The 24,601-nt window shown below is 39.4% G+C and overlaps 1 protein-coding gene across 3 annotated transcripts in view; it reads left to right on the forward strand.

Moving 5' to 3' along the window:
- UBR2 (ubiquitin protein ligase E3 component n-recognin 2) overlaps positions 1–24,601 on the forward strand; it is a 119,511-nt gene that overhangs the window by 22,546 nt on the left and 72,364 nt on the right. For 2 of the 3 annotated variants that reach the window (XM_030557627.1, XM_030557629.1), the window contains 10 exons: positions 3,001–3,121; positions 9,545–9,652; positions 13,304–13,392; positions 14,387–14,485; positions 17,258–17,421; positions 17,507–17,606; positions 18,786–18,914; positions 19,778–19,961; positions 21,744–21,805; positions 22,756–22,866. In XM_030557627.1, coding sequence (XP_030413487.1) covers positions 3,001–3,121; positions 9,545–9,652; positions 13,304–13,392; positions 14,387–14,485; positions 17,258–17,421; positions 17,507–17,606; positions 18,786–18,914; positions 19,778–19,961; positions 21,744–21,805; positions 22,756–22,866 — 1,167 coding nt within the window. Of the gene's footprint in view, positions 1–3,000; positions 3,122–9,544; positions 9,653–13,303; positions 13,393–14,215; positions 14,315–14,386; positions 14,486–17,257; positions 17,422–17,506; positions 17,607–18,785; positions 18,915–19,777; positions 19,962–21,743; positions 21,806–22,755; positions 22,867–24,601 lie in introns of all 3 variants that reach the window. The other variant, XM_030557628.1, reaches the window with a different exon arrangement.

Here is a 24,601-nt window from a genome sequence, read left to right on the forward strand (position 1 = left end):
TCACATTCAACTAGCTGTTGTCAGAAGGGATGACTTCAGGTTGGGAATAAGCCTCAGAAGAATATATTCATAAGCAGCAAAGAACCCTGGGTTTTTTAATGCAAGTGTCATGAATAATAGCGGTTTATGTCTTATACATTTATGCTTGTTCTTTTTCAAACTTTAGAATCAGAAAATGCATAATATTTACCCATGAGGCATCAGTGATTCTCTTAGTGTATACATTGTAGCCTGTGCCTTATTTAACATCTAGAAATTTTTAAATTTTAAATTAAACTGAATACAAGTTTGCAAATACTATTTTGGAGTAATGTTAACAAATATTGCTTTCTAAAGAAAAGAGAAAAATAGTTCCAATCTCTAAGATTAAGTGTGTTACACAAATGTCTTTTTGTAGTTGATTTAAGGAACTGGGAAAATCTTCATGCTTCCAGATTGGAGCAGAGTTCTTACTGTGGAAATACACCTCTACCCCGGTATAACATGACCCGATAGAACGTGGGTTCGCATACAACACGGTAAAGCTCTGACACGCTCCCTCGAGCAGCGTTTTAAGGGTGTAGGGCCAGGCCTGGGCTGAGGGGTTTGATAAGCTGCAGAGAGTCTCGAGGGCGGTCAGAGGCTCCCCCCTGCAGGGTCTGGGGGGCAGGAGCTTTGGGAGGGCACTTTTGGGGGCCCTACAGTCCCAGAGTGGCCCAGGGGATTAGTGGCCCCAGCCGTGTCACTCGGGGGAAGGGATCCTACCCGCACTCACCAGCAGCGGTGGAAGTGGAGCAGCCTGGCCCCAGCCCGTTCCACTCCACCAGCTCCCAGCTGCAGCGCTCCGCTTCCCACCACAGGTGAGTACAGGGGCATCCTTTTCCCCAATCTCCCTGCACTCACCTGCAGCAGGAAGCGGAGCGCCGCAGTCGGGAGGTGGCAGAGTGCAGCAGGCTGGGCCTGTGTCGCTCTGCTTCCTGCCACTGGTGAGTGCGAAGGGCGTCCTTTCCCCAACCTCCCCGCACTTACGGGTGGCAGGAAGCAGAGCAGCCCAGCCCCAGCCAGCTCCACTCTGCCAGCTCCTAGTCATGGCACTCCGCTTCCCGCCACAGGTGAATGCAGGACCTTTCACCAGCTGCCCCTCAGCGACACTGCTGGGGCCACGGCAAGGACAGTGGAGCAGACTGGGGCCACGTCTCTCCGCTTCCCACTGCAGGTGAGTGCGGCGGGGCATCCTTTCCCCAACCTCTCCATACTCACCGATGGCGGTAAGTGGAGTGCTGTGACTGGGAGCTGGCAGGGTGGAGCAGGCTGAGGCCGAGCTGCTCCGCTTCCTGCCTCTGCAGGTGAGTGCCTGTCGAGGTGGGGAGGGGTGAATAGGGGTTGGAGCAGTCAGGGAACGGGGGTTGGGTAGGGGGTGGGATCCTGGGTGTGATTAGGGATGAGGGTCTCTGGAGAGGGAGGTTGGGGACAAGGAATGGGGGGGGCAAAGCAAGTTTGATATAACATGGTCTCACCTATAACAGAACCGCATTATGTCAGGGTAGAGGTGTATTCACATCACTTTTTAAAGCAGCGCTTTCCAGTGAAGTTGTGGGGAATTCTCATTAAAATACATGGTATATATCACAGTAGTTTTGAGACTACACATCAGATCATACAAGTAAAAGTAACGTATAAAGTGCTTAAGCTATCCTGGAATCTTACATTTTATCAGTTAACAGCAATGAAGTCAAGGAACTGAATTTGTTGTGCATGTTACTATGGTAAAAAATTAACTTTATCAGTGAAAGCATAAGTCACTGAAATAGTTAACTGTTAAAACTAAAATTGTAAAAGTGAAAATGTACTTAAGCTATAAAGATAAAAGTTGAATAATGTAAGGAAAACGAGCGAATTTATTCATAGGGAAATGTGTTTACCATCAGAGCTTTTCAAGTGATTTACCTGTGTGAGACACTTTATTGTATGTATAGTATTAGACGATTTTGGTTTTCATTCAGTTCTACTAACTGAAGTGACTATCTTTCAAGTATTGAAGTATTTTGGAAAAAATATAATTTCATATCAATGTGAACAGGCTTGCATGCTGCATGCTTGTTTAGGTTCCAGAAACACATATAATTACTTCTCAAAATTTGGCATTGTATTTAGTTGAAGGGACACCATCAACTTGAAAATTGCATTTTCATATCCGTTATCTTTACCTATTGTTATTACAAGTAATCCCAAAGATTAGTAGCACAGTAAGAGATCAAAGAGGAAATATATTTCTTTAATTTCAGTGCATTTACTTTGTGGATGATTAGTTTCACTATTTTCTTGGTAATCAGCTGCTGTGTCACTCTTATGCATTTGCTCTGGAGGGAGCTCGCTTTGTTACTTTCTGCCTGAGGTTTTTCAAGAGGGTGCTTATCAGTAAGAGGCAGGTATTAGATGTGTGCCAAGGAGGAGAGGAAAGGTGGTGAGAAGGGGCAGCTAAGCATGTTGGGTGCTGGTTTTTGACCTGGCCAAATGACCCTTCAAAACATCTTATTTTTTATTGAAAATTTTTATAACAAACTGTTATACTGTTTCAGTGCTCAATCAGAAAATTATAAAGTGCACTCCTATTTATCTGAATGGCCTGGGGGATATTCAAAATGTCTGGTTAACCGGGGTTCTGCTAATTGGAATTGCTATTAACTGATATAGGCCTAACATGGGTGGGGGAAGGGAGAACACACTATGAATATCAAGGGAATTCAGAAAACTGGAATTATACTGGATTTTTTTTTCAGCTAAAAAATTTAAGAATAAAATTGACAGTTTTCCTGGTTGATGTATTATTGGAAATAATCCTGTGCTGGATGTGGAAGAACTATTATAGGTTGCCTATTAATAATAGGTCTCCATTTTAATTTCTGTGATCAAATGTTTTAATTTAGTATATAGAATGCTGTGTGTTTCTCTACAACAAAATTTGTTTTTCCTGATATTCACTTTTAACTAAGTTTCCTCCTCCTCTTTATTTTTCTCAAGAGAAATACCAGTCGCCAGACAAAGCCACTGAAGGTTCAGGTTATGCATTCATCTATTGTTGCCCATCAGAGCTTTGGTTTGAAGCTCCTGACTTGGCTTGGCAACGTTATTGGTTATTCAGGTAGGCAAATTCAAACACTTCTGCTATACACTAGAGGATTATTTAGAGGCTAACTTAATGTTAACAATAATATTTTCTATATTAAAACAGCTTACCTCAAATACAGAACATGTTAGACTACCCCATTAATAACTTTTGACACACTTCATCCTATTGTCCACCCATGGATTCGTGCTCCCCAAATCCTGCCTCCCATATGAAAGTGCTTTATGTATTCACCATACTAAAATTGGTGGAACTGAGCAGAAACAGTCTGAGAATTGCTGTTGAGTGGTGTGTGCTAACAGCGTAGCCCTCAGCCCTTCATCACTTTTAAATGAATGAAATAAATTAAAACATGGGCACCTTGAAGAGATGTGAATAATGCTCCTTTTTTAATTTAATGAGACCTGATTGTTTCATATCTGTCACAGTGTAACTAGAACAGCAGAAGTGTACTTAATGTTCTCAAATCCAAGGAATGTGAGGGAGGAAGTGAGCCAATGAAGCACTGAACGGATGTTCAGAAGGAGATTCCCTCTGTAGAAGGAGGGAATCAATGTATGCAGTCTCATTTCATGGGGAGTATCTTGTGAATTCTAGATGAAGGGCTCTCTTCCCTCTCATACAACAGCATTCTTATGGTTGTGGCCAGGGAAATGGAAGTAGGGAAATATAGCTTATTAATGAACTAGGAGCCTAACTTTTGATTTGGTTCCATCTGTGTGATTTACATGGCACCATGGTCCTGTTTAAAGAGGACTCTGTTATTGTGAACTTGGTACCTTTAATTTCATGCCTGCAATGGCAACCCTGGGAAGTTACAGTGCAGCTTCCTAGCATGTGCTGCAGTTCACATCCCCATAGTCTGAACTGTGGGGCCATGTAGATGTAACCTATGTCTTAGCCAACTGTAAAGGAACAGAAGTGGATTAAGAGGGAGGGGCTTTGGCATGGTTATCGAAATACAGATATAACCCCACTTAAAACTATTGTTTTGTGCTGTGTATGTCCAAAAATTCTCTAGAGTTATTAGCATAGTGTTTATGCCATCACCTGCAACATCATAGAATCATAAGCCTGGAAGGGACCTCGAGAGGTCATCTAGTCTAGTCCCTGGCGATCATGGCAGGACTAAGTATTATCTAGACCATCCTTGACAGGTGTTTGTCTAACCTGCTCTTAAAAACCTCCTATGATGAAGAGTCTACATCCTTCCTAGGCAGTTTATTCCAGGGCTTAACCACCCTGACAGGTATGTTTTTCTGATGTTCAACCTAAATCTCCCTTGCTGCAATTTAAGCCCATTGCTTCTTGTCCTATCCTCGGTGGTTAGAAGAACAATTTTTCTCCCTCCTCCTTGTAACAGCCTTTTATGTACTTGAAAACTGTTATCATGTCCCCTCTGTCTTCTCTTTTCTAGACTAAACAAACCCAGTTTTTTCAATCTTCCCTCATAGGTCATATTTTCTTAGACCTTTAATTATTTTTGTTGCTCTTCTCTGGGCTCTCTCCAATTTGTCCACATCTTTCCTGAAATATGGCATCCAGAACTGGACGCAATACTCCAGCTGAGGCCTAATCAGCGTGGAGTAGAACAGAAGAATTATTTCTTGTCTCTTGCTAAGAACACTCCTGCTAATACATCCCAGAATGGTGTTTGCTTTTTTTTGCAACAGTGTTACGCTGATGACTCATATTTAGCTTGTGGTCCACTATAACCCCCAGATCCCTTTCTGCAGTTCTCCTTCACAGTCATTTCCCATTTTGTATGTGCAACTGATTTTTCCTTCGTAAGTGGAATACTTTGCATTTGTCCTTACTGAATTTCATCCTATTAACTTCAACCCATTTCTCCAGTTTGTCCAGATCATTTTGAATTTTAATCCTATCTTCCAAAGCACTTTCAACCCCTTCCAGCTTGGTATCATGTATACGTTACCATATCTAATTGTGCATTAGTTTGAATGATTGGACATATAGTTCATTTTCATATAATTTAATATATAAAATTCATAAAACAAAGTTTTCTGACTGGGTAGTGATAGTGCATGTGTTTGGTAATATACTGCATGTACTATATATCTGGGTTTATTGTGAGTATGAACTAATGGAGAGGCAAATGGGATATACAGTTTCGAGGAATGTTTATTCTGATTTTCAGGCAAAACTTTCAACCTGGCATTATCTGTATCTCCTTTTTTGTGGGCTCAGTTTTGTGGCGCAATTAATTGTGCTAGCCACTTAAAAGTCCAAGTACCAGATTGCACCTGCATATAAATGACGTAAACATCTGAGTGAAAGTGAGGGTCAAATAATTGCAGATGCCACATTGTACTTACAGTTTTGTGCCCATAAGTGACTAAATTAAACCTTTTTATGATTCAGAAGGAAAAAAAATTGTATAATTGCCAGTGAGAATAATATGCTTGCATCCTAATTTCTGAACTCTATATATTGGTAGGAAATAGGACATAGTTATCTTGTAGTTACTTTGCTGAATGATTTAAGCACCTCGGAAATGCACTATTGTACTCTCTGAGGTGTCATCTTATGAAATGGGAGTTAAAAATTTAAAAATGGTCATCTTTGGCCTTTATCTTCCTGCTCCCGGCCCATCCAGATTCTGCCCACCAATTTGTGCAAGCCTCAGATCCGTTGAGCACCTTTCACAGGGTCTGAAGGAAGGAGGGGAGAAATGTGCTGCAGAGGTGATTGAGCCCCAATCCTGCATTGGCAGAAGGAGAGCCACATATGAAGGTCTACTCTGTCCACCCATCTAGGAGTAATGATCTGGGCCTTCGTATTTTGTGAAATGAATGTCAAGCCATTGTCAGTGCATGAAGCTGAAAGCTTATTCTGGTATTTACATAATGGGATGCAAACTCCTGAATAAACCAACAATAAACTAGCAAACATATAGTTCTTCTTTTCCTTTTGAAAATAAACTGTCTAGTCACCTTTTATTGGACAGTGTGGTGGAGTTCTTATTCCTCATCTTTCCCAATATAAGAATGAACAAATGGAATGCTAGGAGTTTAATGTGCATCCACAGTGGGGGGGATTGTTATAGCTGCACATTAAATGAAAAGGTCACTCCCCTCCCATGATCATTGTGCTGAACAACCTGTCATAATCGGACTCCTTCAATAGGACATAGAAAGGGAAAAGTGTCATCTGTCAGCTTTATTCCTTTTAGTTGGATGTTGGTCAACCTGCTGTAAAATTTTAAAAAGGAATTTGAAGCAAATCATGTTGTGCAGCAGTCTCCTGAGACCCATATTAACCTTATGTAGGACTGGAAAGTCCTTTTTGCAAAATATATGTGGTTATAGAAGCACAACTGAAACAACATATTGAATAGCAAATGGGGAAATTGCCCTAAAGATTCTAGTATCTAAGTAGGTTTCATATTTCTGAAATGTTCCTTTGAGCCCACCACTCTGATAATTTCTAACCTTGTCTATTGGTGACCATGTTATCCTTTTGATTCCATCCTCAACTGCTAAACGTGGCTTGGGCAATAAAATAATTCTATTAAAAATATAGCACTATTTAATCCCTGTCCTTTCTAAAAAACTATTTTTGATTTAGTTGCAGAAAGCATGTTTGTGATTTAATAATAATTTGTTGTGAATGGATTTCTTATTGCAGTGTTTTTGTATCTTTCTGCCACCCTTGTCTTTTTTCTCCAATTACATAGACTTTTTTTTTTTACTTTGAAGTGCATTTCATATGTTGCTTAAAGAAGAAATATCTAGGAAACTTTTAGTTTGTGTTTTTGGAGGAGACAGTTGTTGCTTTTTAAATGCAGGAATTTTTGAGATTTGTTTCTGATGAACTCCCTCTAGGAATAAGATAATAGAGAAGAGTTTTGGCTTTTATAACTGTTCACCAGGTTTGGACAAAAAGTACAGTCTCCTTTTTAAAATCCAAATCCAAACTGTTTGCCCTAGATATAAAAAAATGTAACATTTGAAAAAAATTTCTGTAAGGACAGGAAAAAATAAACTCTATTTATATCCATTAGCGCTGCTGACCTGTGCACAGCTCTTATTAAATTTACAGGGTTCTGCACATCCACTGAGTTCCATGCTTAGAGCCCTGCATAGATACAAAATTTATATCCACATCAGATCAGCAAGCTGCAAAAATGGTCCGCGGATATCAAGTGGATATCTGCAGATTTGTAGGGCTCTCTCCATGCTCAGTGATCCAATAGGACTAGGTCTTAGAATTCTGCTTTGGGAAAGTACATGTGTAGTGATTATTGCTATCAGTGTGATCAATTCACAAACGGAAGTGTAAACTTCAATCTTGGAACTTATTATTTTAGGGTGATAGAGTTTGTTTCTTTTGTTTGGAAACAGTATTAAACTGTTGCTTTTTGAGTAGATTGTGAGCAACAGCATACATTGTGTCATAATTACTATCCTTCCCAAAGACCCACAGAAGAGGAGGATTAGGGGCTAATCTTTCTGGAAATAAATCATGGGATTCTTTTGTTGGCAAATATCCATTGCAGCTTTTTTCCCATAAGAGATTAATTGAATTTCCAGGTTTTAATCCTCTAAATTCCCCTTTCCCATCAGTAAAGTAAAAGGAAAATTTGCTGGTTCTCATTGCTAAAATTGTCTGTACACTGATTATTAGATTTTTTCCCCTATGAAAATCCATTATTAGAAAACATCTTTTGGAGAATGGGTTTTTGTTTATATCCTGTGCATTCACATACATAGAGAAACTTTGTTTTATAATTCAGCCAATTATAATAAAATGGCATTTGGCGATATACTTCTAAAGCTTTCTACTCAAAACCCCACTTGTGCGCCAAGCCTGGTTGCATGGGATTGGTGCAGATTCCAGAATTTGGATGTATATAGTATTATAAAAGGAGAAGGCCATAAAATTAATGGCATTAAATTAAGAGTGTTTCTTTATATTCATTAAGTTCTCCAATAGTGAGATATGTTAACCTGTGAATAAACTCTCAACAAAATAAGTGGAAGCTATTGGTAAATTTATAGTGCATGGTCCTGTATTGTCACAAAGATAAACTAGATGACTTAATAGGTTTGTCCATCTCCAGGTTTTGAAAGATTGGAAGCATGTAGTCTTCATGAGCTATTTCTAACGTGTATTTATTCATCAGCTGCTGGGTGTGGGGCATTGTATAAAAAACACAAAGTGAAAAAGTTTGTTTAAAATGGTGTAGGTAGCCATTTTTGTAATGTTCTTCATCCATTGAACTGATAAAGAACCTAGTTTCCTTTGCATCTTCCTTTTTATCACTTCAAATGGTCTCTTTCAGGATAAAACACAACCATTTTCAGACCCAGGTGTTTAAAATTAGTCTCCTAGAACTACATTTATGCAGCTAAATTAAGATGGACTGATTTTTTTTCAAAGCTGCTGAGCCCTTGATTTCACTGGGATTTGAGAGTGCTCAGAGCTTCTGAAAATGAATCATTTATCTGTCTAAATGGCTTAAGGAACCTAATTTTAGACACCTGAGTTCAAATATTTTGGCTCATAACTTGTCAAAATAACAGTTTATATGCAAACAGTTCTTGAAACAATTTGCTTTTACTAGTTAACTTCCTCAGGAGAGGAAAAATGTATGCTCATTAAGCCTGGGATAAGGAGTCAGGAGATTTAATCAGGTATCTGCTCAGATACAGATTTATTATCTTGGTATCTAGGAGCAGAAGTACATAAATTTAGGGTGGGATTTTTTTTAAAAGCGGAATTTATGCACATTGAAAAATCCCATCCTTAGTATGGTAGTCTTTCAATGTAACTGGATATTTTATTAAAGGGAAAAATAATTGTCCCTCCTAATTTCCAGTGCAGCCATCTGTAGGCAGAAATGCAATAGTTTTGCTGCATGGGAGGCCAGACATTGGAGTCTTCTGCTCATCCTGCTGAAAGCACACTAACCTCCTTGTACAGGAGTGGAGAAATAGAATCATGGCTGGACTAGGTGAACAAAGAGGATATGGTCAGTTGGTTCCTGTAGATTAGAAAGCCACTGACTAAAACACCTGGGAAGTAGGAACCAGTGTTTTTATGTCCACTGCTCCAACAGGCCTTTAATCCTCTGCCTTATTCACTTTGAGTGTGGCCATGAGCAGTTTATAGTAGATATGCGCCTGCCCTGGCTCTCCCCTTCCCGCAGAATAAGCTCTTATTATGAGAGGACAGTTCAAAAGCAAAATGAAGTGGACGCTATATTTTAGGCTCGATTATTTTTGCTTGGTGAGATTAACACACACACACACACACACACACACACACACACACACACACACACACACACACACACACACACACACACACACAGTATATTATGTAAACTTCCATTATGTTACATACATGTTAAAAAGTAACTTTTTAATGTTAAATAAGTTATGTATATTTATTCCCTGATTTGTTTTTGTTAAGATGGCCTTCGTCGAATATTGTGTCAGGTTGGTTTACAGGAGGGACCAGATGGTGAAAATTCTTCTCTTGTTGATAAACTAATGCTGTCTGATTCTAAACTGTGGAAAGGTGAGTTGACCCCACTTTTTTTTTCTCTTTAAAGAAAATAACTTCGTATGTGCCAATAGAAAGCGCTCTGGTGACCACTTTATTTTGTTGTATCTGTTCATGTTTTAGGCAGTTTTTATTGCCATCTATTATAGATGCAATTGCCTGTTTACAGATATACTGTGTTTCAACTCATCCCAAATTTAGATTGTGCTGAATTGTGAAATTACAGGATGACCCTTTCAGCACTATATTCAAGATGAAGTAGAGCTTTCTGTTTAGAACAGACTACTAGGGTTGTAAAATTTATGGGTGTATACATATTGACCTGAAAATTGCTATGCCAGTTGAAGGCCCAGAGTAGAGACAGTAGCACAAATATGCAGTCCTTTGGGTTTCTGATACAGAGGCACATTCCTCCAAAATGGTCTAATGTTTAAAATTTGCTAGTTCTGTATAAAGACAGACAGATGCAGAGTTGTTGTTTCAGGCTGTATTCAAACCCATTGAGCCGAGAACACCCTATGGAAATGACTGAAGCAGTTCACACACCTGTAAGTCTCCTGTGCTGCTATTCCAAAGTGCTTTAAAATCCACAGGTTTAATATGATTGGCCTGAAAATTGTTGTCAGTTCATGGAGTGTGGTAGAAACTGATCCAAATTTTGAGTCCTTTGGTCTAGGGTATCCTGAGATACAGCCCCTCTCCATCCCTCCAGAATGACCTGTTTTTAAAATGACATTTGAAACAAACATTAGAAAACCAGGAAATACATAGTTTGTCCCGTGGCATTGAATGGGAATATAACAGAACGTTACCAATCCCAAACACATGCCGCTTTCTTGATGCCTCCGCAACTCCAGATCTATGTGGTATTGATATTTCCAGGTACCCTCACTGTGCTCTGTGCTCAACGTTGGTCTGAGGAGTAGTAGAAGGAATTGGCAGACATCTCCCTAGGCACTTAGTGTATATTTACACTTTAATTAAAAACCTACAGCTGGCCTGTGGCAGCTGACTCAGGGTAAGGGGCTGTCTAATTGCAAGGTAGACATTGGTGCTTGGGAGGAGCCCAAGCTCTAGGACACTGTGAGGTAAGAGGGTCCAAATGCTCAGACTGTAGCCCCTTGCCAAATATCTACACCACAATTAAATAGCATCTTAGCCTGAGCCAGAGCTAGCTGGCATGGGTCAGCTGCAGGTGTCTAATTGTAGTGTAGACCTACCCTAAGGCTGTGTGTCGCTGCCCCTTAGTCCAGACTGTGTGGATATGAACAGCAGTGTGCACTAACGTGCTGCTCTGTAACTCTCTCCCATGTGGACTCTGCAGGTGCGAATTAAATGGTACCTAGCCAGGACTTCTGGGTTCTAATTCCAGTTCTGCCATTGACTTCTTGAGTGTCCTTGGCAGGGCTGGCTCTAGGTTTTTTGCTGCCTCAAGCACAAAAATTTTTTGGCTGCCCTCCTCCCCTCCGGGCTTTTTTATTTTTGGCTTTTACACATTTGCACTTTGAAGTTTTGTTTTGACTGTTTAAAATTAAAAAAAATAAAAATGAAAACAGAGAATTTGTAGTTAGTGAAATAAAACAATTTCCTACTAGTATAATTTTAACATTTAATTTTAACAAAACCCTCCTACCTGGCCCAACTCTTACTTTGCTGCCGATCTGGCCCAAGGTGGAGTCATCTCCCATCACCGCCGCTCCCAGGGCCAGGGGTTGGGGCTGCTGCTGGATCCCAGCCCCACTCGTCCTTGATCTTCGCCTTGGCCCTGGCATGAGCTCGGCTCAGCCTGGGTTGCCGCTGTGCTCCCCTCCCCTGGCAGGAGGCGATGCAGAGAGGAGGAGGAGAAGTCAGAGGTAGGGACAAGCTGAGGAGGAGCGGCCTGCCCAGGTGCCATGTTCCTCCCGTTCTCTGCAGCTGGAGCAGGGCCGCGTTACTGGCTCCCACCTGGGGAGTGGCAGCTGACTGCGAGAGAGCGGCAGGGACAAACTGAGGAGAAGTGGCCTGTCCTCTGCAGCCGGGAAAGGGCTGCACTACCGGCTCCCGCCGCTCTCCTGCAGTCAGCAGCCACCCCCCACTCTCCCAGGGGGGAGCCAGTAGTGTGGCCCTGCCCCGGCTGCAGAGGACGGGCCGCTCCTTGGCTTGCAACGGCAGGGACAAGCCAAGGAGAAACGGCCTGTCCTCTGCAGCCAGGGCAGGGCCGCGCTACTAGCTCTCGCCTGAGGGATGAGGGGTGGCCGCTGCCCATGGGAGAGCATTGGGGACACGTTCCCCACTTAGCTGGCTCCCTGCTCTGCTGCACCCTGCGGCAGAACAACAGACTGGTTACCGCCCTCCTGGGTGGTCAAGGTCCAGCCCGGAATGCTGCTTCAGGTATGAGCTGGGGCCCCAGCATTATGCCGCCCCATATATTTTGCTGTCCTATGCACCTTGTTTAGCTGGTGTCTAGAGCTGCCCCTGGTCCTTGGTCAAGTGGCTTTACCCTTCCTTGCCTCAGTTTCCCCACCTGCAAAATGGAGATAATGACACTGACCTACCTCACAGAGGAATTAGGCTGATGATTATTATATGTTAATGTGAACTAGGAACCTTTTAGATTATGTCTGCAGCACTCATATGAGGGAGTTACAGTGAAGTGCTTTGTGCACTGTTCACACCGTTATGGTCCAAACTGCAGAGCAGTGTAGACAAGCCCTTCAACTAAATGAAGGTAATGTGATGCAGACTCTGTGTGAGGGACTCATTAGAGCAGGGGTTTAAGTACACTTGAAAGTTTCTCCCATACTGCTTTCTTTCATCCTTCTGCTGACCTCCAAATGTCAAGGAAACATATAACACTGTAAACTGATTCCCATTCTAATGGTTCCAGTAGGCAAATGGGAAGAGTTAGGGTTGCATGTAGCATGGGAAGAGTGACCCTACCTGTACTTTTCCTGATTTTTCTAATAGTTGTATTTTGTGTGTTTGAGTATTTTCCTTGTCTTCAGAATTTTCTGTTTTTGGCTGCAAACTTCAGTATTCTTGAAGCTTATGAGGCACGATAATTGACCACCCCTTCTCTTTACCAGAGTGTTTTGTTTTTTTTTGTCATTGCAGAATCTCACATGTAAACAGGCGATAGAATGAAAGTTCAGATTTCTGTTGTAACTTTTGGAACTATTTGCCAATTTTCAGGGGGAACAAATATCTATAATAATTTCACATTAAACAGTTTAAAGTGTTTAATTATTAGTATTTGGTTTAAAACTGATCTATAAAGATTTTGTGTTTAAAAACTATTAAGTTAATTAGTGGCAGAATATATGTGGAGAAATAGTAAAAATAACAAAAACATGTATTTTAAAACCTAAGAAGGAGCTAGTTCAGAACTATTACCTGACAAATCCTGAGTTACTGTTTTTTGTATTTCCTTGCAACAGTTGACTCTGTCCTTAATGGTGCTGAAAAATGTAGGGGAGAAGAAATAACCCTACAGGAAAAGTACTTTTGGGGGGGACCTGAAGCTTTTCCCTCTCCATTTTCTACCAACTGCCAAATGTTATCAAAGCACTCTTCCCTCTGGATTGGAGGGCAGAGTTTCTTCTTTCTTTACGAGGCTACCATTACAATTGCTTCTATAATAATCTGATAGTCAATAATGGCAAAATAATATGTAACTTTTCTTAACAGGAGCTAGAAGCGTGTACCATCAGTTATTCATGAGCAGTCTACTTATGGATTTGAAGTACAAGAAACTTTTTGCTATCCGGTTCGCAAGAGTAAGTAACTTTCTTACGATGAATGGAAAATGCTTCAAAATATAGCCTAGAAAACAGTTTCAAGTAGAACATACAAAACCAATGATACCCAGTTAGGTAATATTGGTTGGGATTGTTTGTTTTTTGTTTTTTTGATAGGTGAAGCTCTTTAAATGAGAACTTCTATTGATTTCCTTCTGTGTTCAGAAACTTAGTTATCATAGTACCTTACCACTTGTCAAGAAAATAGGTCTTTTGGGTTCCCAATCTAATGCAGTTGTTAGATCATCTCTAACACAGAATGCATCACCTCTGATGTTGTATCCTTCCAGACCAACCATCTAGGGTCCCATTACTTGAGAACCAGTCATTAACCATTGTTGGTAGTGCTACCCATAAGTGACCTCTGAAAGTCAACTACACTTAATAATATTTCTTGCAATAACTAATTTTTGAGATTCTGCTCACTCTTGCCTCAAACAAATAACTTATTTTTAATTAGTAAGTAAAATATTATTAGTCTTCATAGTGATAATTAGAATGGGTGAGTAGATTTTATGCATGTGTAACGCTGACAGACTGTTAGCAAAGGCAGTAGAGCAGACTCATAATATCTTTCTCTCTGTGGTCTCAGTGCCACTAGATGGGACAGAACACCACACCCAGAAGGTGTTTGGGTTACACATGGGCTGGTAAATTGTCATCCCACTCTGCAAGGTTTCCTCTTAATGATGGCTCAGTACCACTGTCTATCCTAGTTTGAATACCCCCAGTACAGACATTGAATTTAAAGCAAACATCAGGTCAGTGTGGATTAGAGGTGAATTTCCCCCTTGTTGTTTAGAATTACCGGCAGTTGCAGAGAGATTTTATGGAGGATGATCACGAGCGGGCAGTGTCGGTGACTGCTCTATCTGTCCAACTCTTCACTGTACCTACTCTGGTGAGTAGTGCTTGCCTTTTTAAAAAACTGATAGTTGGCACTCCTTGCCTTTTTTTGCCTCCTTCTTAATAGAACTATGAGCGATTGCAGAGTGATTATGTGAAAGATGACCACGACAGAGAGTTCTCAATTGCTGACCTCTCGGTACAGATATTCACAGTGCCTTCACTTGTAAGTACGAAAGACTAAAAAAAGAAACTCCTTTTTTTGTTAGGAGCTGCACTAAGATCTGAAGTTTGTAGACTGCTAGATTTCTCTGAACGTTTGTGGTACTACTGTGCAAATCAGTGTGCTGCTGGCTTTATGAAAACTACTTAGTAGTTTATAAATATAGGTACAGTTTACTAAGTGGAGTTGGACCTATGCTGCTAAATTTTGAATCTGTATCAGAACTTCCCAGAGTACATGGGTATATAGACCTATTCTTTTGTTTTGGACACATCTCTTAATTTTTTTTCATTAATGAATATATATAGAGAGATTACACTTAATAAATACAGTAGTTTTAACTTCTGACTATGCCAAATATGCATGCTAGGTGTTGTAGGGTGTGGTTACAGAGCACACAGCTCCGTGGTGTGGCACTGCAGCTACCATACCTCAGTTCTCTTCTTGATTCTCCATTCTACCTATATGCAGACAGGAATGTTCACACAAGGTTCCCTGTCTTGGGGTCTGATTTATTAAATCCTCACAGAATAAATCTGTAGGTCTTTTGGCCCTTCTAGGTTCAAATTCTTCTTTCCTTGGGGCTTCCAATTTATCTTTCCTTCAGGCTATCTTTCTCATAGCTCCACAGTTCTCTCTGTGCCTGAGGACATCAGACAATCTCACTCCATCCTCTGGGCTTCTCTGGGAAGACCTGGGTTTAAACTTTCTTCTCTTAGGGCAGGGTCTCCACAGTATCTTTGGTCTGTGATTGAATCCTGATAGGCTTCCCCAGCCCACTACCATCCTGGTTCTACCACAGGAGAACCTCCTTGCAGGTCTCTCCTGACTCTTAGTTCCCCTTGACTGTGAACCGAGAACACTCCTTTTTAACTAAAATGGACAGACCAACCTATTACAATAAGTTTTCTATTAAAAATCAACTACTGCCTTTTGCAGAATTTTGAAAACTTTTTTTTCTAACACAAACATGTCTGTCTGTATATCATAAATTATTTTTTAAAAGTGAAGAATACTTAAAAAGAGTAGATGAACTCAACAGAGATTCTATCTTCATGAAGACGTCTTTGGAAATTAAAGAAAATCTGACTTACATAGAATGTTTCTAAAAAGAATGCTGTTGGAAGTTTTCCAATTGGAATCAACTTAAAGGTAGATCTAAATTTCTGAGACTGTATGGAAATCATGGCAGTTAGGTAGGTGTCTTAACTGATTTCAGGATAACTGTTGTAAATTGTGATTTTGTTTTTAACAGTTTGCTAGGAGCTGAAGGTGTCAGCTGGTAATTCTTACCTCTTGATTCAGGAAATCAGGGTTCTCTTCCTAGCTCTGTCACTGACTTGCCCTGTGTGCTAGGGCATACCACTTAAACTCAGTTTGCTTTTCTGTAAAATGGTATCGCCACCATTTGCGCTGGTATGGTGGGGCTTATCTAGATAATGTTAGTAAAATACTTTAAAACATAATTTTTATTTAAATTATTCAAAGCATGTTCCCAAAATAAAATATATTTTTTAAAAATTGTTGTGTTATCAGAGAGAGAGAAGCCTAAAAGGAAGTGTGAAAGAGGTAAGAGTTGTAGCCATAAGAATCGAGACACAGAATTTTTTTTTTTTGAAGTATAAAGATAATATTTTAAAAAATAAGATCAATTAGATTAGAGTCAAAAGCCTCAGTCTCATTTCCAGGTTCTTTGCTAACACGTTTCCCCAGCTAAGGCCATTATGTATTGGCTTAACTTAACTTAACTACTAATCCTATTGAAATTGCTCTTGTACAACAGTCACTTGATTGTATATGCGATATAATCATGTACTTTTGTATGGCCTTGATCCAGCAAGGTACTTAAGCATGTGCCTGACTTTTAAGCACATGAATAATCGTTTTGGAGTCTGTAGGATTGCTCATGGACTTAAAGTTAGGCATATTTCTAATTACCTTGCTGAATTAGGGACCAATCCTTCAAGATGACCACACACTTAAATTAGACTGCATTTTTGGTTTAAGTTTTTATCACTTAGTGCCTTTTTTGTGTATAGTGTAGTAAATTATCAGGGCACTTAAAAACATGTTTAAACTGGTGAATTAAATGAAAGAATGGAAAGTCCTCAAAAAAAAAAAAAGTAGTGGGCAAAATTTGCAAAAGGGCCTCTGTGATGTAGGAGCCCAAGTTCCATTGGAAGTCCATGGCACTTAGACCCCTTAATCAATGACTAGGTGCTGAAAAGTTTACCCAGTAAACAACCATGAAGAGGAAGCAGGAATATCTTTCTGATCTTTTGTTTGCAGCCTCAGCATTCATACCCAAATACATTGAACTGATTTTTTTGGCAATATCGTAGAAAATCTTTTGAGGTATTTATTTTCTTACTGTAGTGACTAGAAGTCCCAATTCTGCCCCAGGACCCCATTGTTCCTGGTGCTTACAAACCCAGAACAAAAAGATGACCCTTACCCCCATCACATCTTACAATCTAAGTACAAGACGAGGCAACAGGTGGATTCAGACGAATGGGAGAGGACAAAGAAATGTGACAGTATTGGTCAGCATGATAGGCAGGGGGTATGCAGTAGATAGTTTTGCAGATGGATTTTTATTTTCTCCTATGAACATCATTTTAAAGTAATGTTAAAGTATAGAGCAACACCAGCAATATAAATGGTTTGGCTGAAAAGGCATAGATTTTACTGGTAAAAATGCAATATTAATTTAGCCTCTTTCTCCTGTCAGTAATGTCTGTTGATTGCAACATACTTTAATGTACTTTGGCATAGGCTCGAATGCTGATAACAGAAGAAAATCTTATGACCACTATCATCAAAACTTTTATGGACCACTTAAGGCACCGTGACATCCAGGGCAGGTTTCAGTTTGAACGATATACTGCCCTTCAAGCTTTCAAATTCAGGCGGGTTCAGAACCTTATTTTGGATCTCAAGTAAGTATCTCAATACTAATCAAATTAATGAGTACTTCAAAAAATGATTAAAACTAACTTACAAATTTGTTTCTACTGTATTCAGGTATGTATTGATAAGCAAGCCAGCTGATTGGACAAATGACTTGAGGCAAAAGTTTTTAGAGGGGTTTGATGCCTTCTTAGAGTTACTAAAGTGTATGCAGGTATGTGAATCAGAAAAGTCATGGTCAGTTTTTAAAAAATTCACAGTCTTAGTAAAATGAGTATTGTCAGATGTAGAGCACATTTTGTTTTTCATTAATAAAATTGTTACTTCATAGTACTTGTAATCCTCAGGAAATTAATATAATTTCCTTTATCTGTTGACTTCAGTGCAGTTTGGTTGAATTACACCACTGTTAGAATCACAACAGATAATCCTAAACTTTGTGTATGTAAAGGATCCGTTAACTTCATTTTGTGTATGTAGGGAGGGGGAGAAAAGAAGGGGAAGAATCAAAATAAGGGTGCCAGTTTATATATTTGATGCTATAACACAATGAGGCAGTGCACATTTAAATGTGTGAGCAAAGTCAGACTGCTCTGTCTTAACTAACTTTTACCATATGTGAGTGTGACAGATATTTGCTACTTGAGCATTACCAAGTGTACTCAGCTCTGTACAAACATATTGGGAAACCAAGCCCTTGTCCCAGGGAACTTTATGAATATACACACATGATGGTATCCTCTACTGTAATGTTTTTTGATCCTTTAATACATTACGTGTTGTACTGACTTTTTTAAGTATTTTGAGTTTGTATTGACACAATATCTTAAGAGTATCATTACTGGAGAAGAAAGAGGGAAATAATTTTGAGACTAATGATGCTTTTATAAGGACAAACTACTAGTAGGGCAAAAAGGCCTGACCAAACAACACTCACTCTCCAGTGCTCAGTGACTGGATAGTATGCTTCTCTCAGAAAACTTTAGCTTTTGTTCATCCTTTTAATAAATTCATTTTTGCTGAGGGCATTCCATCATCAGACCACACTTGAATGTCCTTTTGGATTTTAAATTATTTTGATCCACAAACTTAATAAAAAATAAATCCCTAGAAAGATCTTTAACAAACTGAATTTGGTATTTAGAAGTTTTTCCTTTTTAATTAAAGACCTATGTAGAGAGAATTCATGACTCTCAGTCTTCAATTCAAGATGCTTCCTAAGTCAAAAATAGGATTAAATTTGTCTCTTTGATTTCTCTCCAGATTTTTTCTATACTTTTGTGATATGAGCAGAAAGCTTAAACTGTATAAGTCATTACTCACTTAGTCTTATGTTAGCACCAGTAGGGGGTTTCAATAACAGTTCATCTGTATGATTCTTTGTGGTTTTTAGGGTATGGATCCAATAAGTCGTCAAGTAGGACAACATATCGAAATGGAACCAGAATGGGAAGCAGCATTTACATTACAGATGAAATTAGCACATGTTATTTCAATGATGCAGGACTGGTGTGCTTTAGATGTAAGCTGTTTCTGCTTTTATATATGAAGGGAGATGTAGGTAGATGAATATCTAATTAATAGCAATAGAACAAACATACATACCTGCACAGATTTATTTTTTCCAGAAGCAGTATTTTTAATCTGTGATGTATTAAATCTATTTAAGGCTTGAATTAACAAAAAACCTGTGTGTTTCTTGGAATGGCCATAAGAGATCACTGTGAACATTTTGGAGTTCAGCTAAGCATCCAAAAGTTTGTATTGACACAATATCTTAAGAGTATCATTACTGGAGAAGAAAGAGGGAAGTAATTTTTTCATAGAGTTGTTATCAGGTCCCATGCCCTCTTGATGCCATCCAGAGAGGAAAACAGATTGCAGATCATTCTGTTAGAGTTCAGCAATCCCTCTGATGACAATTCCCTCCTTAAATGGACCTGCTGAGTAGGACTTCATGTGTGGTGAGGGTTCCTTTTAGAACATATGAGCCCAGAATAGTCAAATATCAAATTTGACTTTAAACTGTTAATATTCTTGAGAACCCACCATAATCATGCACATTGTTAACAGGCTCATATAGTGACAGGCACACGGTAAACTCTGATACATACTACTATTTAATTGGACTTAGCTTGGTGATTTGTGTCCTCTTTAATGAGTGAACAGCACTTGGAAAAGAGAGGAACCGCTGACCTTCGGTGCTAATAAGAAAATCTTTAATTTTAAAATAGTAAGATTATATTAAGAAAAGTCAAAGAAACTTTGCATTGAGAAAAAATAAACACGTAGCTAGTATTTTTACACTTCATATCTTATAGACTGTACATCATGTGAAAGGGCTCTGTTTTCTTCATGTTTGTAAACCACAATCTCTTTTTGTAGGAAAAAGTACTTATTGAAGCTTATAAGAAATGCTTGACTGTGCTGATGCAGTGCCACAGTGGCTTTACTGATGGTGAACAGCCTATCGTTCTCAGTATATGTGGACATTCTGTTGAGACCATCAGATACTGTGTTTCTCAGGAAAAAGTTAGCATTCATCTCCCAGTTTCTCGTTTACTTGCAGGTAGGAATGAACCTGGTTTTAAAAATGTTTCAGAAAATTAAATAACATGTATGCGCACGTGCATCTCGCATGCTCACAGATGTAAGAGATTATATGCCATCTGAGGATAGCCAGAATACAGTGTACTCTTGGCATCTCCCCCAGTCTGCCCCAAGATATCTGCATGCCAGGGGCTGTGGGAAGAGAGGTGTAGGGTATGGCTATGCTGGCTCTGTGCCTGATTGGAGACCCCATTATGCCCTGGGAGTCCCCGACATGGGGTTTGCAGATGGTTTCTGCTCCTTTTGTGTCACCTCCGTGGAACAAAGGGGAGTAGAACAGGGCAGAGGATCTGCCCCAAAGTATAAATTATGGTTCCATGTCATTTTTGAAATATGTTCAGCCCTGAGTCTGAAAAGATTGGACACCACTGTATTAGAAAAATGGCTGCAAAATATATCTATGCATTACAACCAGCATTGTTCATCAGGAATTTAGCTAGTGATTGCATTTTTTCCCTTACATTTTGGTTCAGTAATTGAGCAATTGTATTGGAAATATATGAAGGCTATCTCTACATTAGGAGCATTTTACTGGTATAGGAATACTGGTATACTTAGTCTACTGGCAAGGTGCTCCTAGCATGAGCACAGCGATACCAGCAAAGCTGCACTTTGTACGGGTATAGTAAAACTGCCCCACTTGAACAAAACAGACTATACTGGTAAGAGCACAGTTTTGCCAATAGAACTGTCTAAATTAAGGAGTTGGACAGAGATGTGCCATCAGGTCAGGAATTGACACATCTGACTGACATAGCTATGCTGGCAGAAGTCTGTAACGTTGACCTTGTCTTTGACTGAACTTTAGCTCAAATGGAATCAGTAAGTAATTTAGTAGCAATAGTGACTGGCATGCTGACAATTAAATATTGGAGATTAAATGGACATTTGATATTGCAAGTTCAGCTGATCAGAGTCGAATTATTTTGAATCTTCACAAGCAGCCGAAGTGTTTCAGTTAAGAAAAACTTGTCATGTCTAGTAGTACTTAAAATTAAAGGCTGAAGACTGAAAGAAGGGAAAGTGAGTTTGTCATTGGTAACTGGGTCTTAAAGGTAAAGGATGGTAACGGGGGGAATATTCCTCTTTTATGAGGAGAGCCGGTATTAATTAAACATGTACCCTTTGTTGCTGCATAGTATTTCCAGGACAACAGAAAGAGCTTTACTTCTTATACAGTGTATCTTTCTGTGTGTGTGTGTGTGTGTGTGTGTGTGCACGCGCGCACGCGCGCTGTGTTCTATATACACTGCAGAGCTGATCATCTGCAAAATGGAGAGGGCATGCCTTAGGAAAGGTCAGATACCATGGTGATGAGCACAGTATAAAAATCTGAAAAGAATAAAATCGTTTAAATGAGGTGATCTTTTCTACCTATTGAAATACTATATTAACTGAATTTCATCCATTATATTAGCTGCCAGTTATGGTCTGTTTGATTGAGCGAGGGGGATAACTTTAGTATTTTGGTTAAAACAGGATCTATACAATGGAAACAGACTTCATCCAGAGGTTAATCTTTGACATGCTCACACATAATGTCATAGGTGTCTTGATGAGATGTATGAAAATTTGATTGTGTGTACATTCTTCATAGGCTGGGGCCTTTGGCTGGATGTACTGACATGTCTTAAAACAGTGTGGAAAGCTTAAACTATGTAGATTGTTGCAAGAGATGTATTTTTTCAGGCTAATATGAATAATGTATTAATGTATACTTTTATTTTGTATATCCATATAGGTTTGCATGTGTTGCTAAGCAAAAGTGAAGTGGCATACAAGTTTCCAGAGCTTTTACCACTGGTATTATGAAATTTAATTGATGTTTATAATACACTTTGAAGTTGAAAAATGCCATATAAGTGTTTAGAATTTAAGGGTAACAAAAATAACTTTGTTATATCCTTTATTTAGGAAGACAATCTGTTTCAAATATTGGTAGCTCTTTAAGAGTCAATCCACAATCAGTGTTTTATTAAACTGTTTAAAGATTTTAAAATTAAAATCTTATTTTGTTTCTCATATGCTGTCTCCACTTCATGTTTGAAACTGAGTCTTGGGACTGCTGCCAGAAGTTAACTCCTCCTATAGGCGGTGGCAGCTTTAGCGTGTCCTGATCCAGTATTCCCCTACTCTCCACATCTCTCTTTTGGGGTATCTCATGCAATCATTTTAAATATAAATATGGACATTGCTTAAATTTTAAGTGTGGAGGAGGGGAAGGTGGGACGTTATAAGAAAAGGGCTAAATGGAAAGGACATATAGAAAAGAAAGGAGGAGGGGGCTGAATTGGCAGATGAGATGACACTGACTTGTAAAAGAAGAAATGGTTAACTTTTGAATGAATAAGGGATACACAGAGTAAGAGATCAAACAAAAGGAAGAGGAAGAAAATGATAGAGTTAATCATAGATCACCATTTTTCCTCTTAACTTTCCAAGAGTATTAAATAGTATGATAGTATTCATGCATTTCTTTCACATTCAGAAGAAGCTTAAAGTATAAAAACAGCTAAGGGTTTTAAGAGTCGGCTATTGACCTTGGCCAGTACAATACCAAGCCAAGGTAAAATTTGGGATACGTTTGCAGGAAAGGGTGATTAAAATGAGTTAATCTATTTAATGAATCACTTGCAATACATTTGTTTTGTGTTCCCTTTTTCTGTTCCTTAAAGTCTTCAGTGGTTTTATGTCATCTTAGATTACATTTTTGGTAATTAAACTAAGGTTTTGCTATTTTATATTTTCTATAGAGTGAACTTAGCCCACCTTTGTTAATAGAACACCCTCTACGATGTCTAGTTTTGTGTGCCCAAGTGCATGCAGGGATGTGGAGAAGAAATGGGTTCTCTCTTGTTAATCAAGTAAGTGGTTTAATAGCTGTGATTGATGTATATTTTTATGCTAGTTTGTTGTAATGATCCTTGTGCCATAGTTGGAAACGGCTGGAACGCACCCTCTTTTTATTAAAAACAAAAGAAAAAAACCTCTAACTTTAAAAAGTCACTGAGGGGTGTGTCTGCAATGCAAAAAATAAAAATAAGAGACACGTAGGAGTGAGTCTCAGAGCCTCGGTCAGTTGACTCGTGTGTGCTACAGCGATAAAATATATCTGTGTAGACATCTGGTCTTGGGCTGGAGCCTGGCGCCCTTGCTGGGTTTAAGAGCCCAGATTCCAGCCAGAGCCCAAACGACCACACAGTTATATTTATCCCTGTAGAATGATCCCCACAAGCCAGAGCCAGTTGACCTGGGCACTGAGATGCTCTGCCACAGATCTTGTTTTTGCAGTATAAATGAGAGTTTAGGAGCTTAAATCCAGCTGAAAGCTAAATCATGTAGTAGGTGTGTTTGAAAATTTTAATCAGTCTTTAATTGCTTGCTCACATAATGTTTGTTTCCACATGACCCCTGCCTCATTGAGTGTACAGGCCAGATAGTGCTCTGTGATCTCACAGTGGAGGCATGCAAATAAATTAGTATTTGTGAGTATCATAACCTAGTCCCAGATTTGGACCTTAGCGTCCAAAATATGGGGGTTAGCATGAAAACCTCCAAGCTTAGTTACCAGCTTGGACCTGGTAAAGCTGCCACCACCCAAAAAATTAGAGTATTTTGGGGCACTCTGGTCCCCCCAAAAACTTTCCCTGGGGACCCCAAGACCCAAATCCCTTGAGTCTCACAATAAAGGGAAATAAACCTTTTCCCGTGTTCCTGGAGAGATACACAGAAGCAAACTCCGTGAATCTAAACAGAGGGAGTCCACCCTCTCTATTTCCAGTCCTGGAAACACAAGCACTTCCCTCTTCACCCAGAGGGAATGCAAAGTCAGGCTAGTAAATCTAACACACACAGATTTCCCCCTGACTTCTTCCTCCCACCAGTTCTCTGGTGAGCTGCAGACTCAATTCCCTGGAGTTCCCCACTAAAGAAAAACTCCAACAGGTCTTAAAAGAAAGCTTTATATAAAAAGAAAGAAAAATACATAAAAATGGTCTCTCTGTATTAAGGTGACAAATACAGGGTCATTTGCTTAAAAGAGTATTGAATAAACAGCCTTATTCAAAAAAATACAATTCAAAGCACTCCAGCAACTATAGACATGTAAATACAAAACAACAAACCATCTTTGTACTTACAACTTGGAAACAGAAGATTAGAAAGCAGGAAATAGAAAAATTCTTCCCATAGCTGAGAGGGACAGGCAGAAGACCAAGAACAAAGGACTCACACACAAAAACCCTCCACCCAGATTTGAAAAAGTCTTGTTTCCTGATTGGTCCTCTGGTCAGGTGTTTCAGATTACTTCTTTTCAGGTGTAAGAGACATTAACCCTTAGCTATCTGTTTATGACACGCCCCCCAAATTGCAGACAGTGGGGAAGCTCACTGGCGGCGATTTCCTTCTAGAACTTTAAAATAAACAGATTAATACAACACATGCACATTTACATATACCACTAAGTATATAACTAACAGACTTCTACATTTTAAGAACACTTTTTAACTACTGGATTCTGGGAAACTCTCACGGGAGAGTGCATCAGCTACTTTGTTAGAAGTTCCTGAGATGTGCTGAATTTCAAAATCAAAATCTTGG

The sequence above is a fragment of the Gopherus evgoodei genome, chromosome 3 (assembly GCF_007399415.2).
Source record: "Gopherus evgoodei ecotype Sinaloan lineage chromosome 3, rGopEvg1_v1.p, whole genome shotgun sequence".
In the NCBI taxonomy this organism is placed as follows: Eukaryota; Metazoa; Chordata; order Testudines; family Testudinidae; genus Gopherus; species Gopherus evgoodei.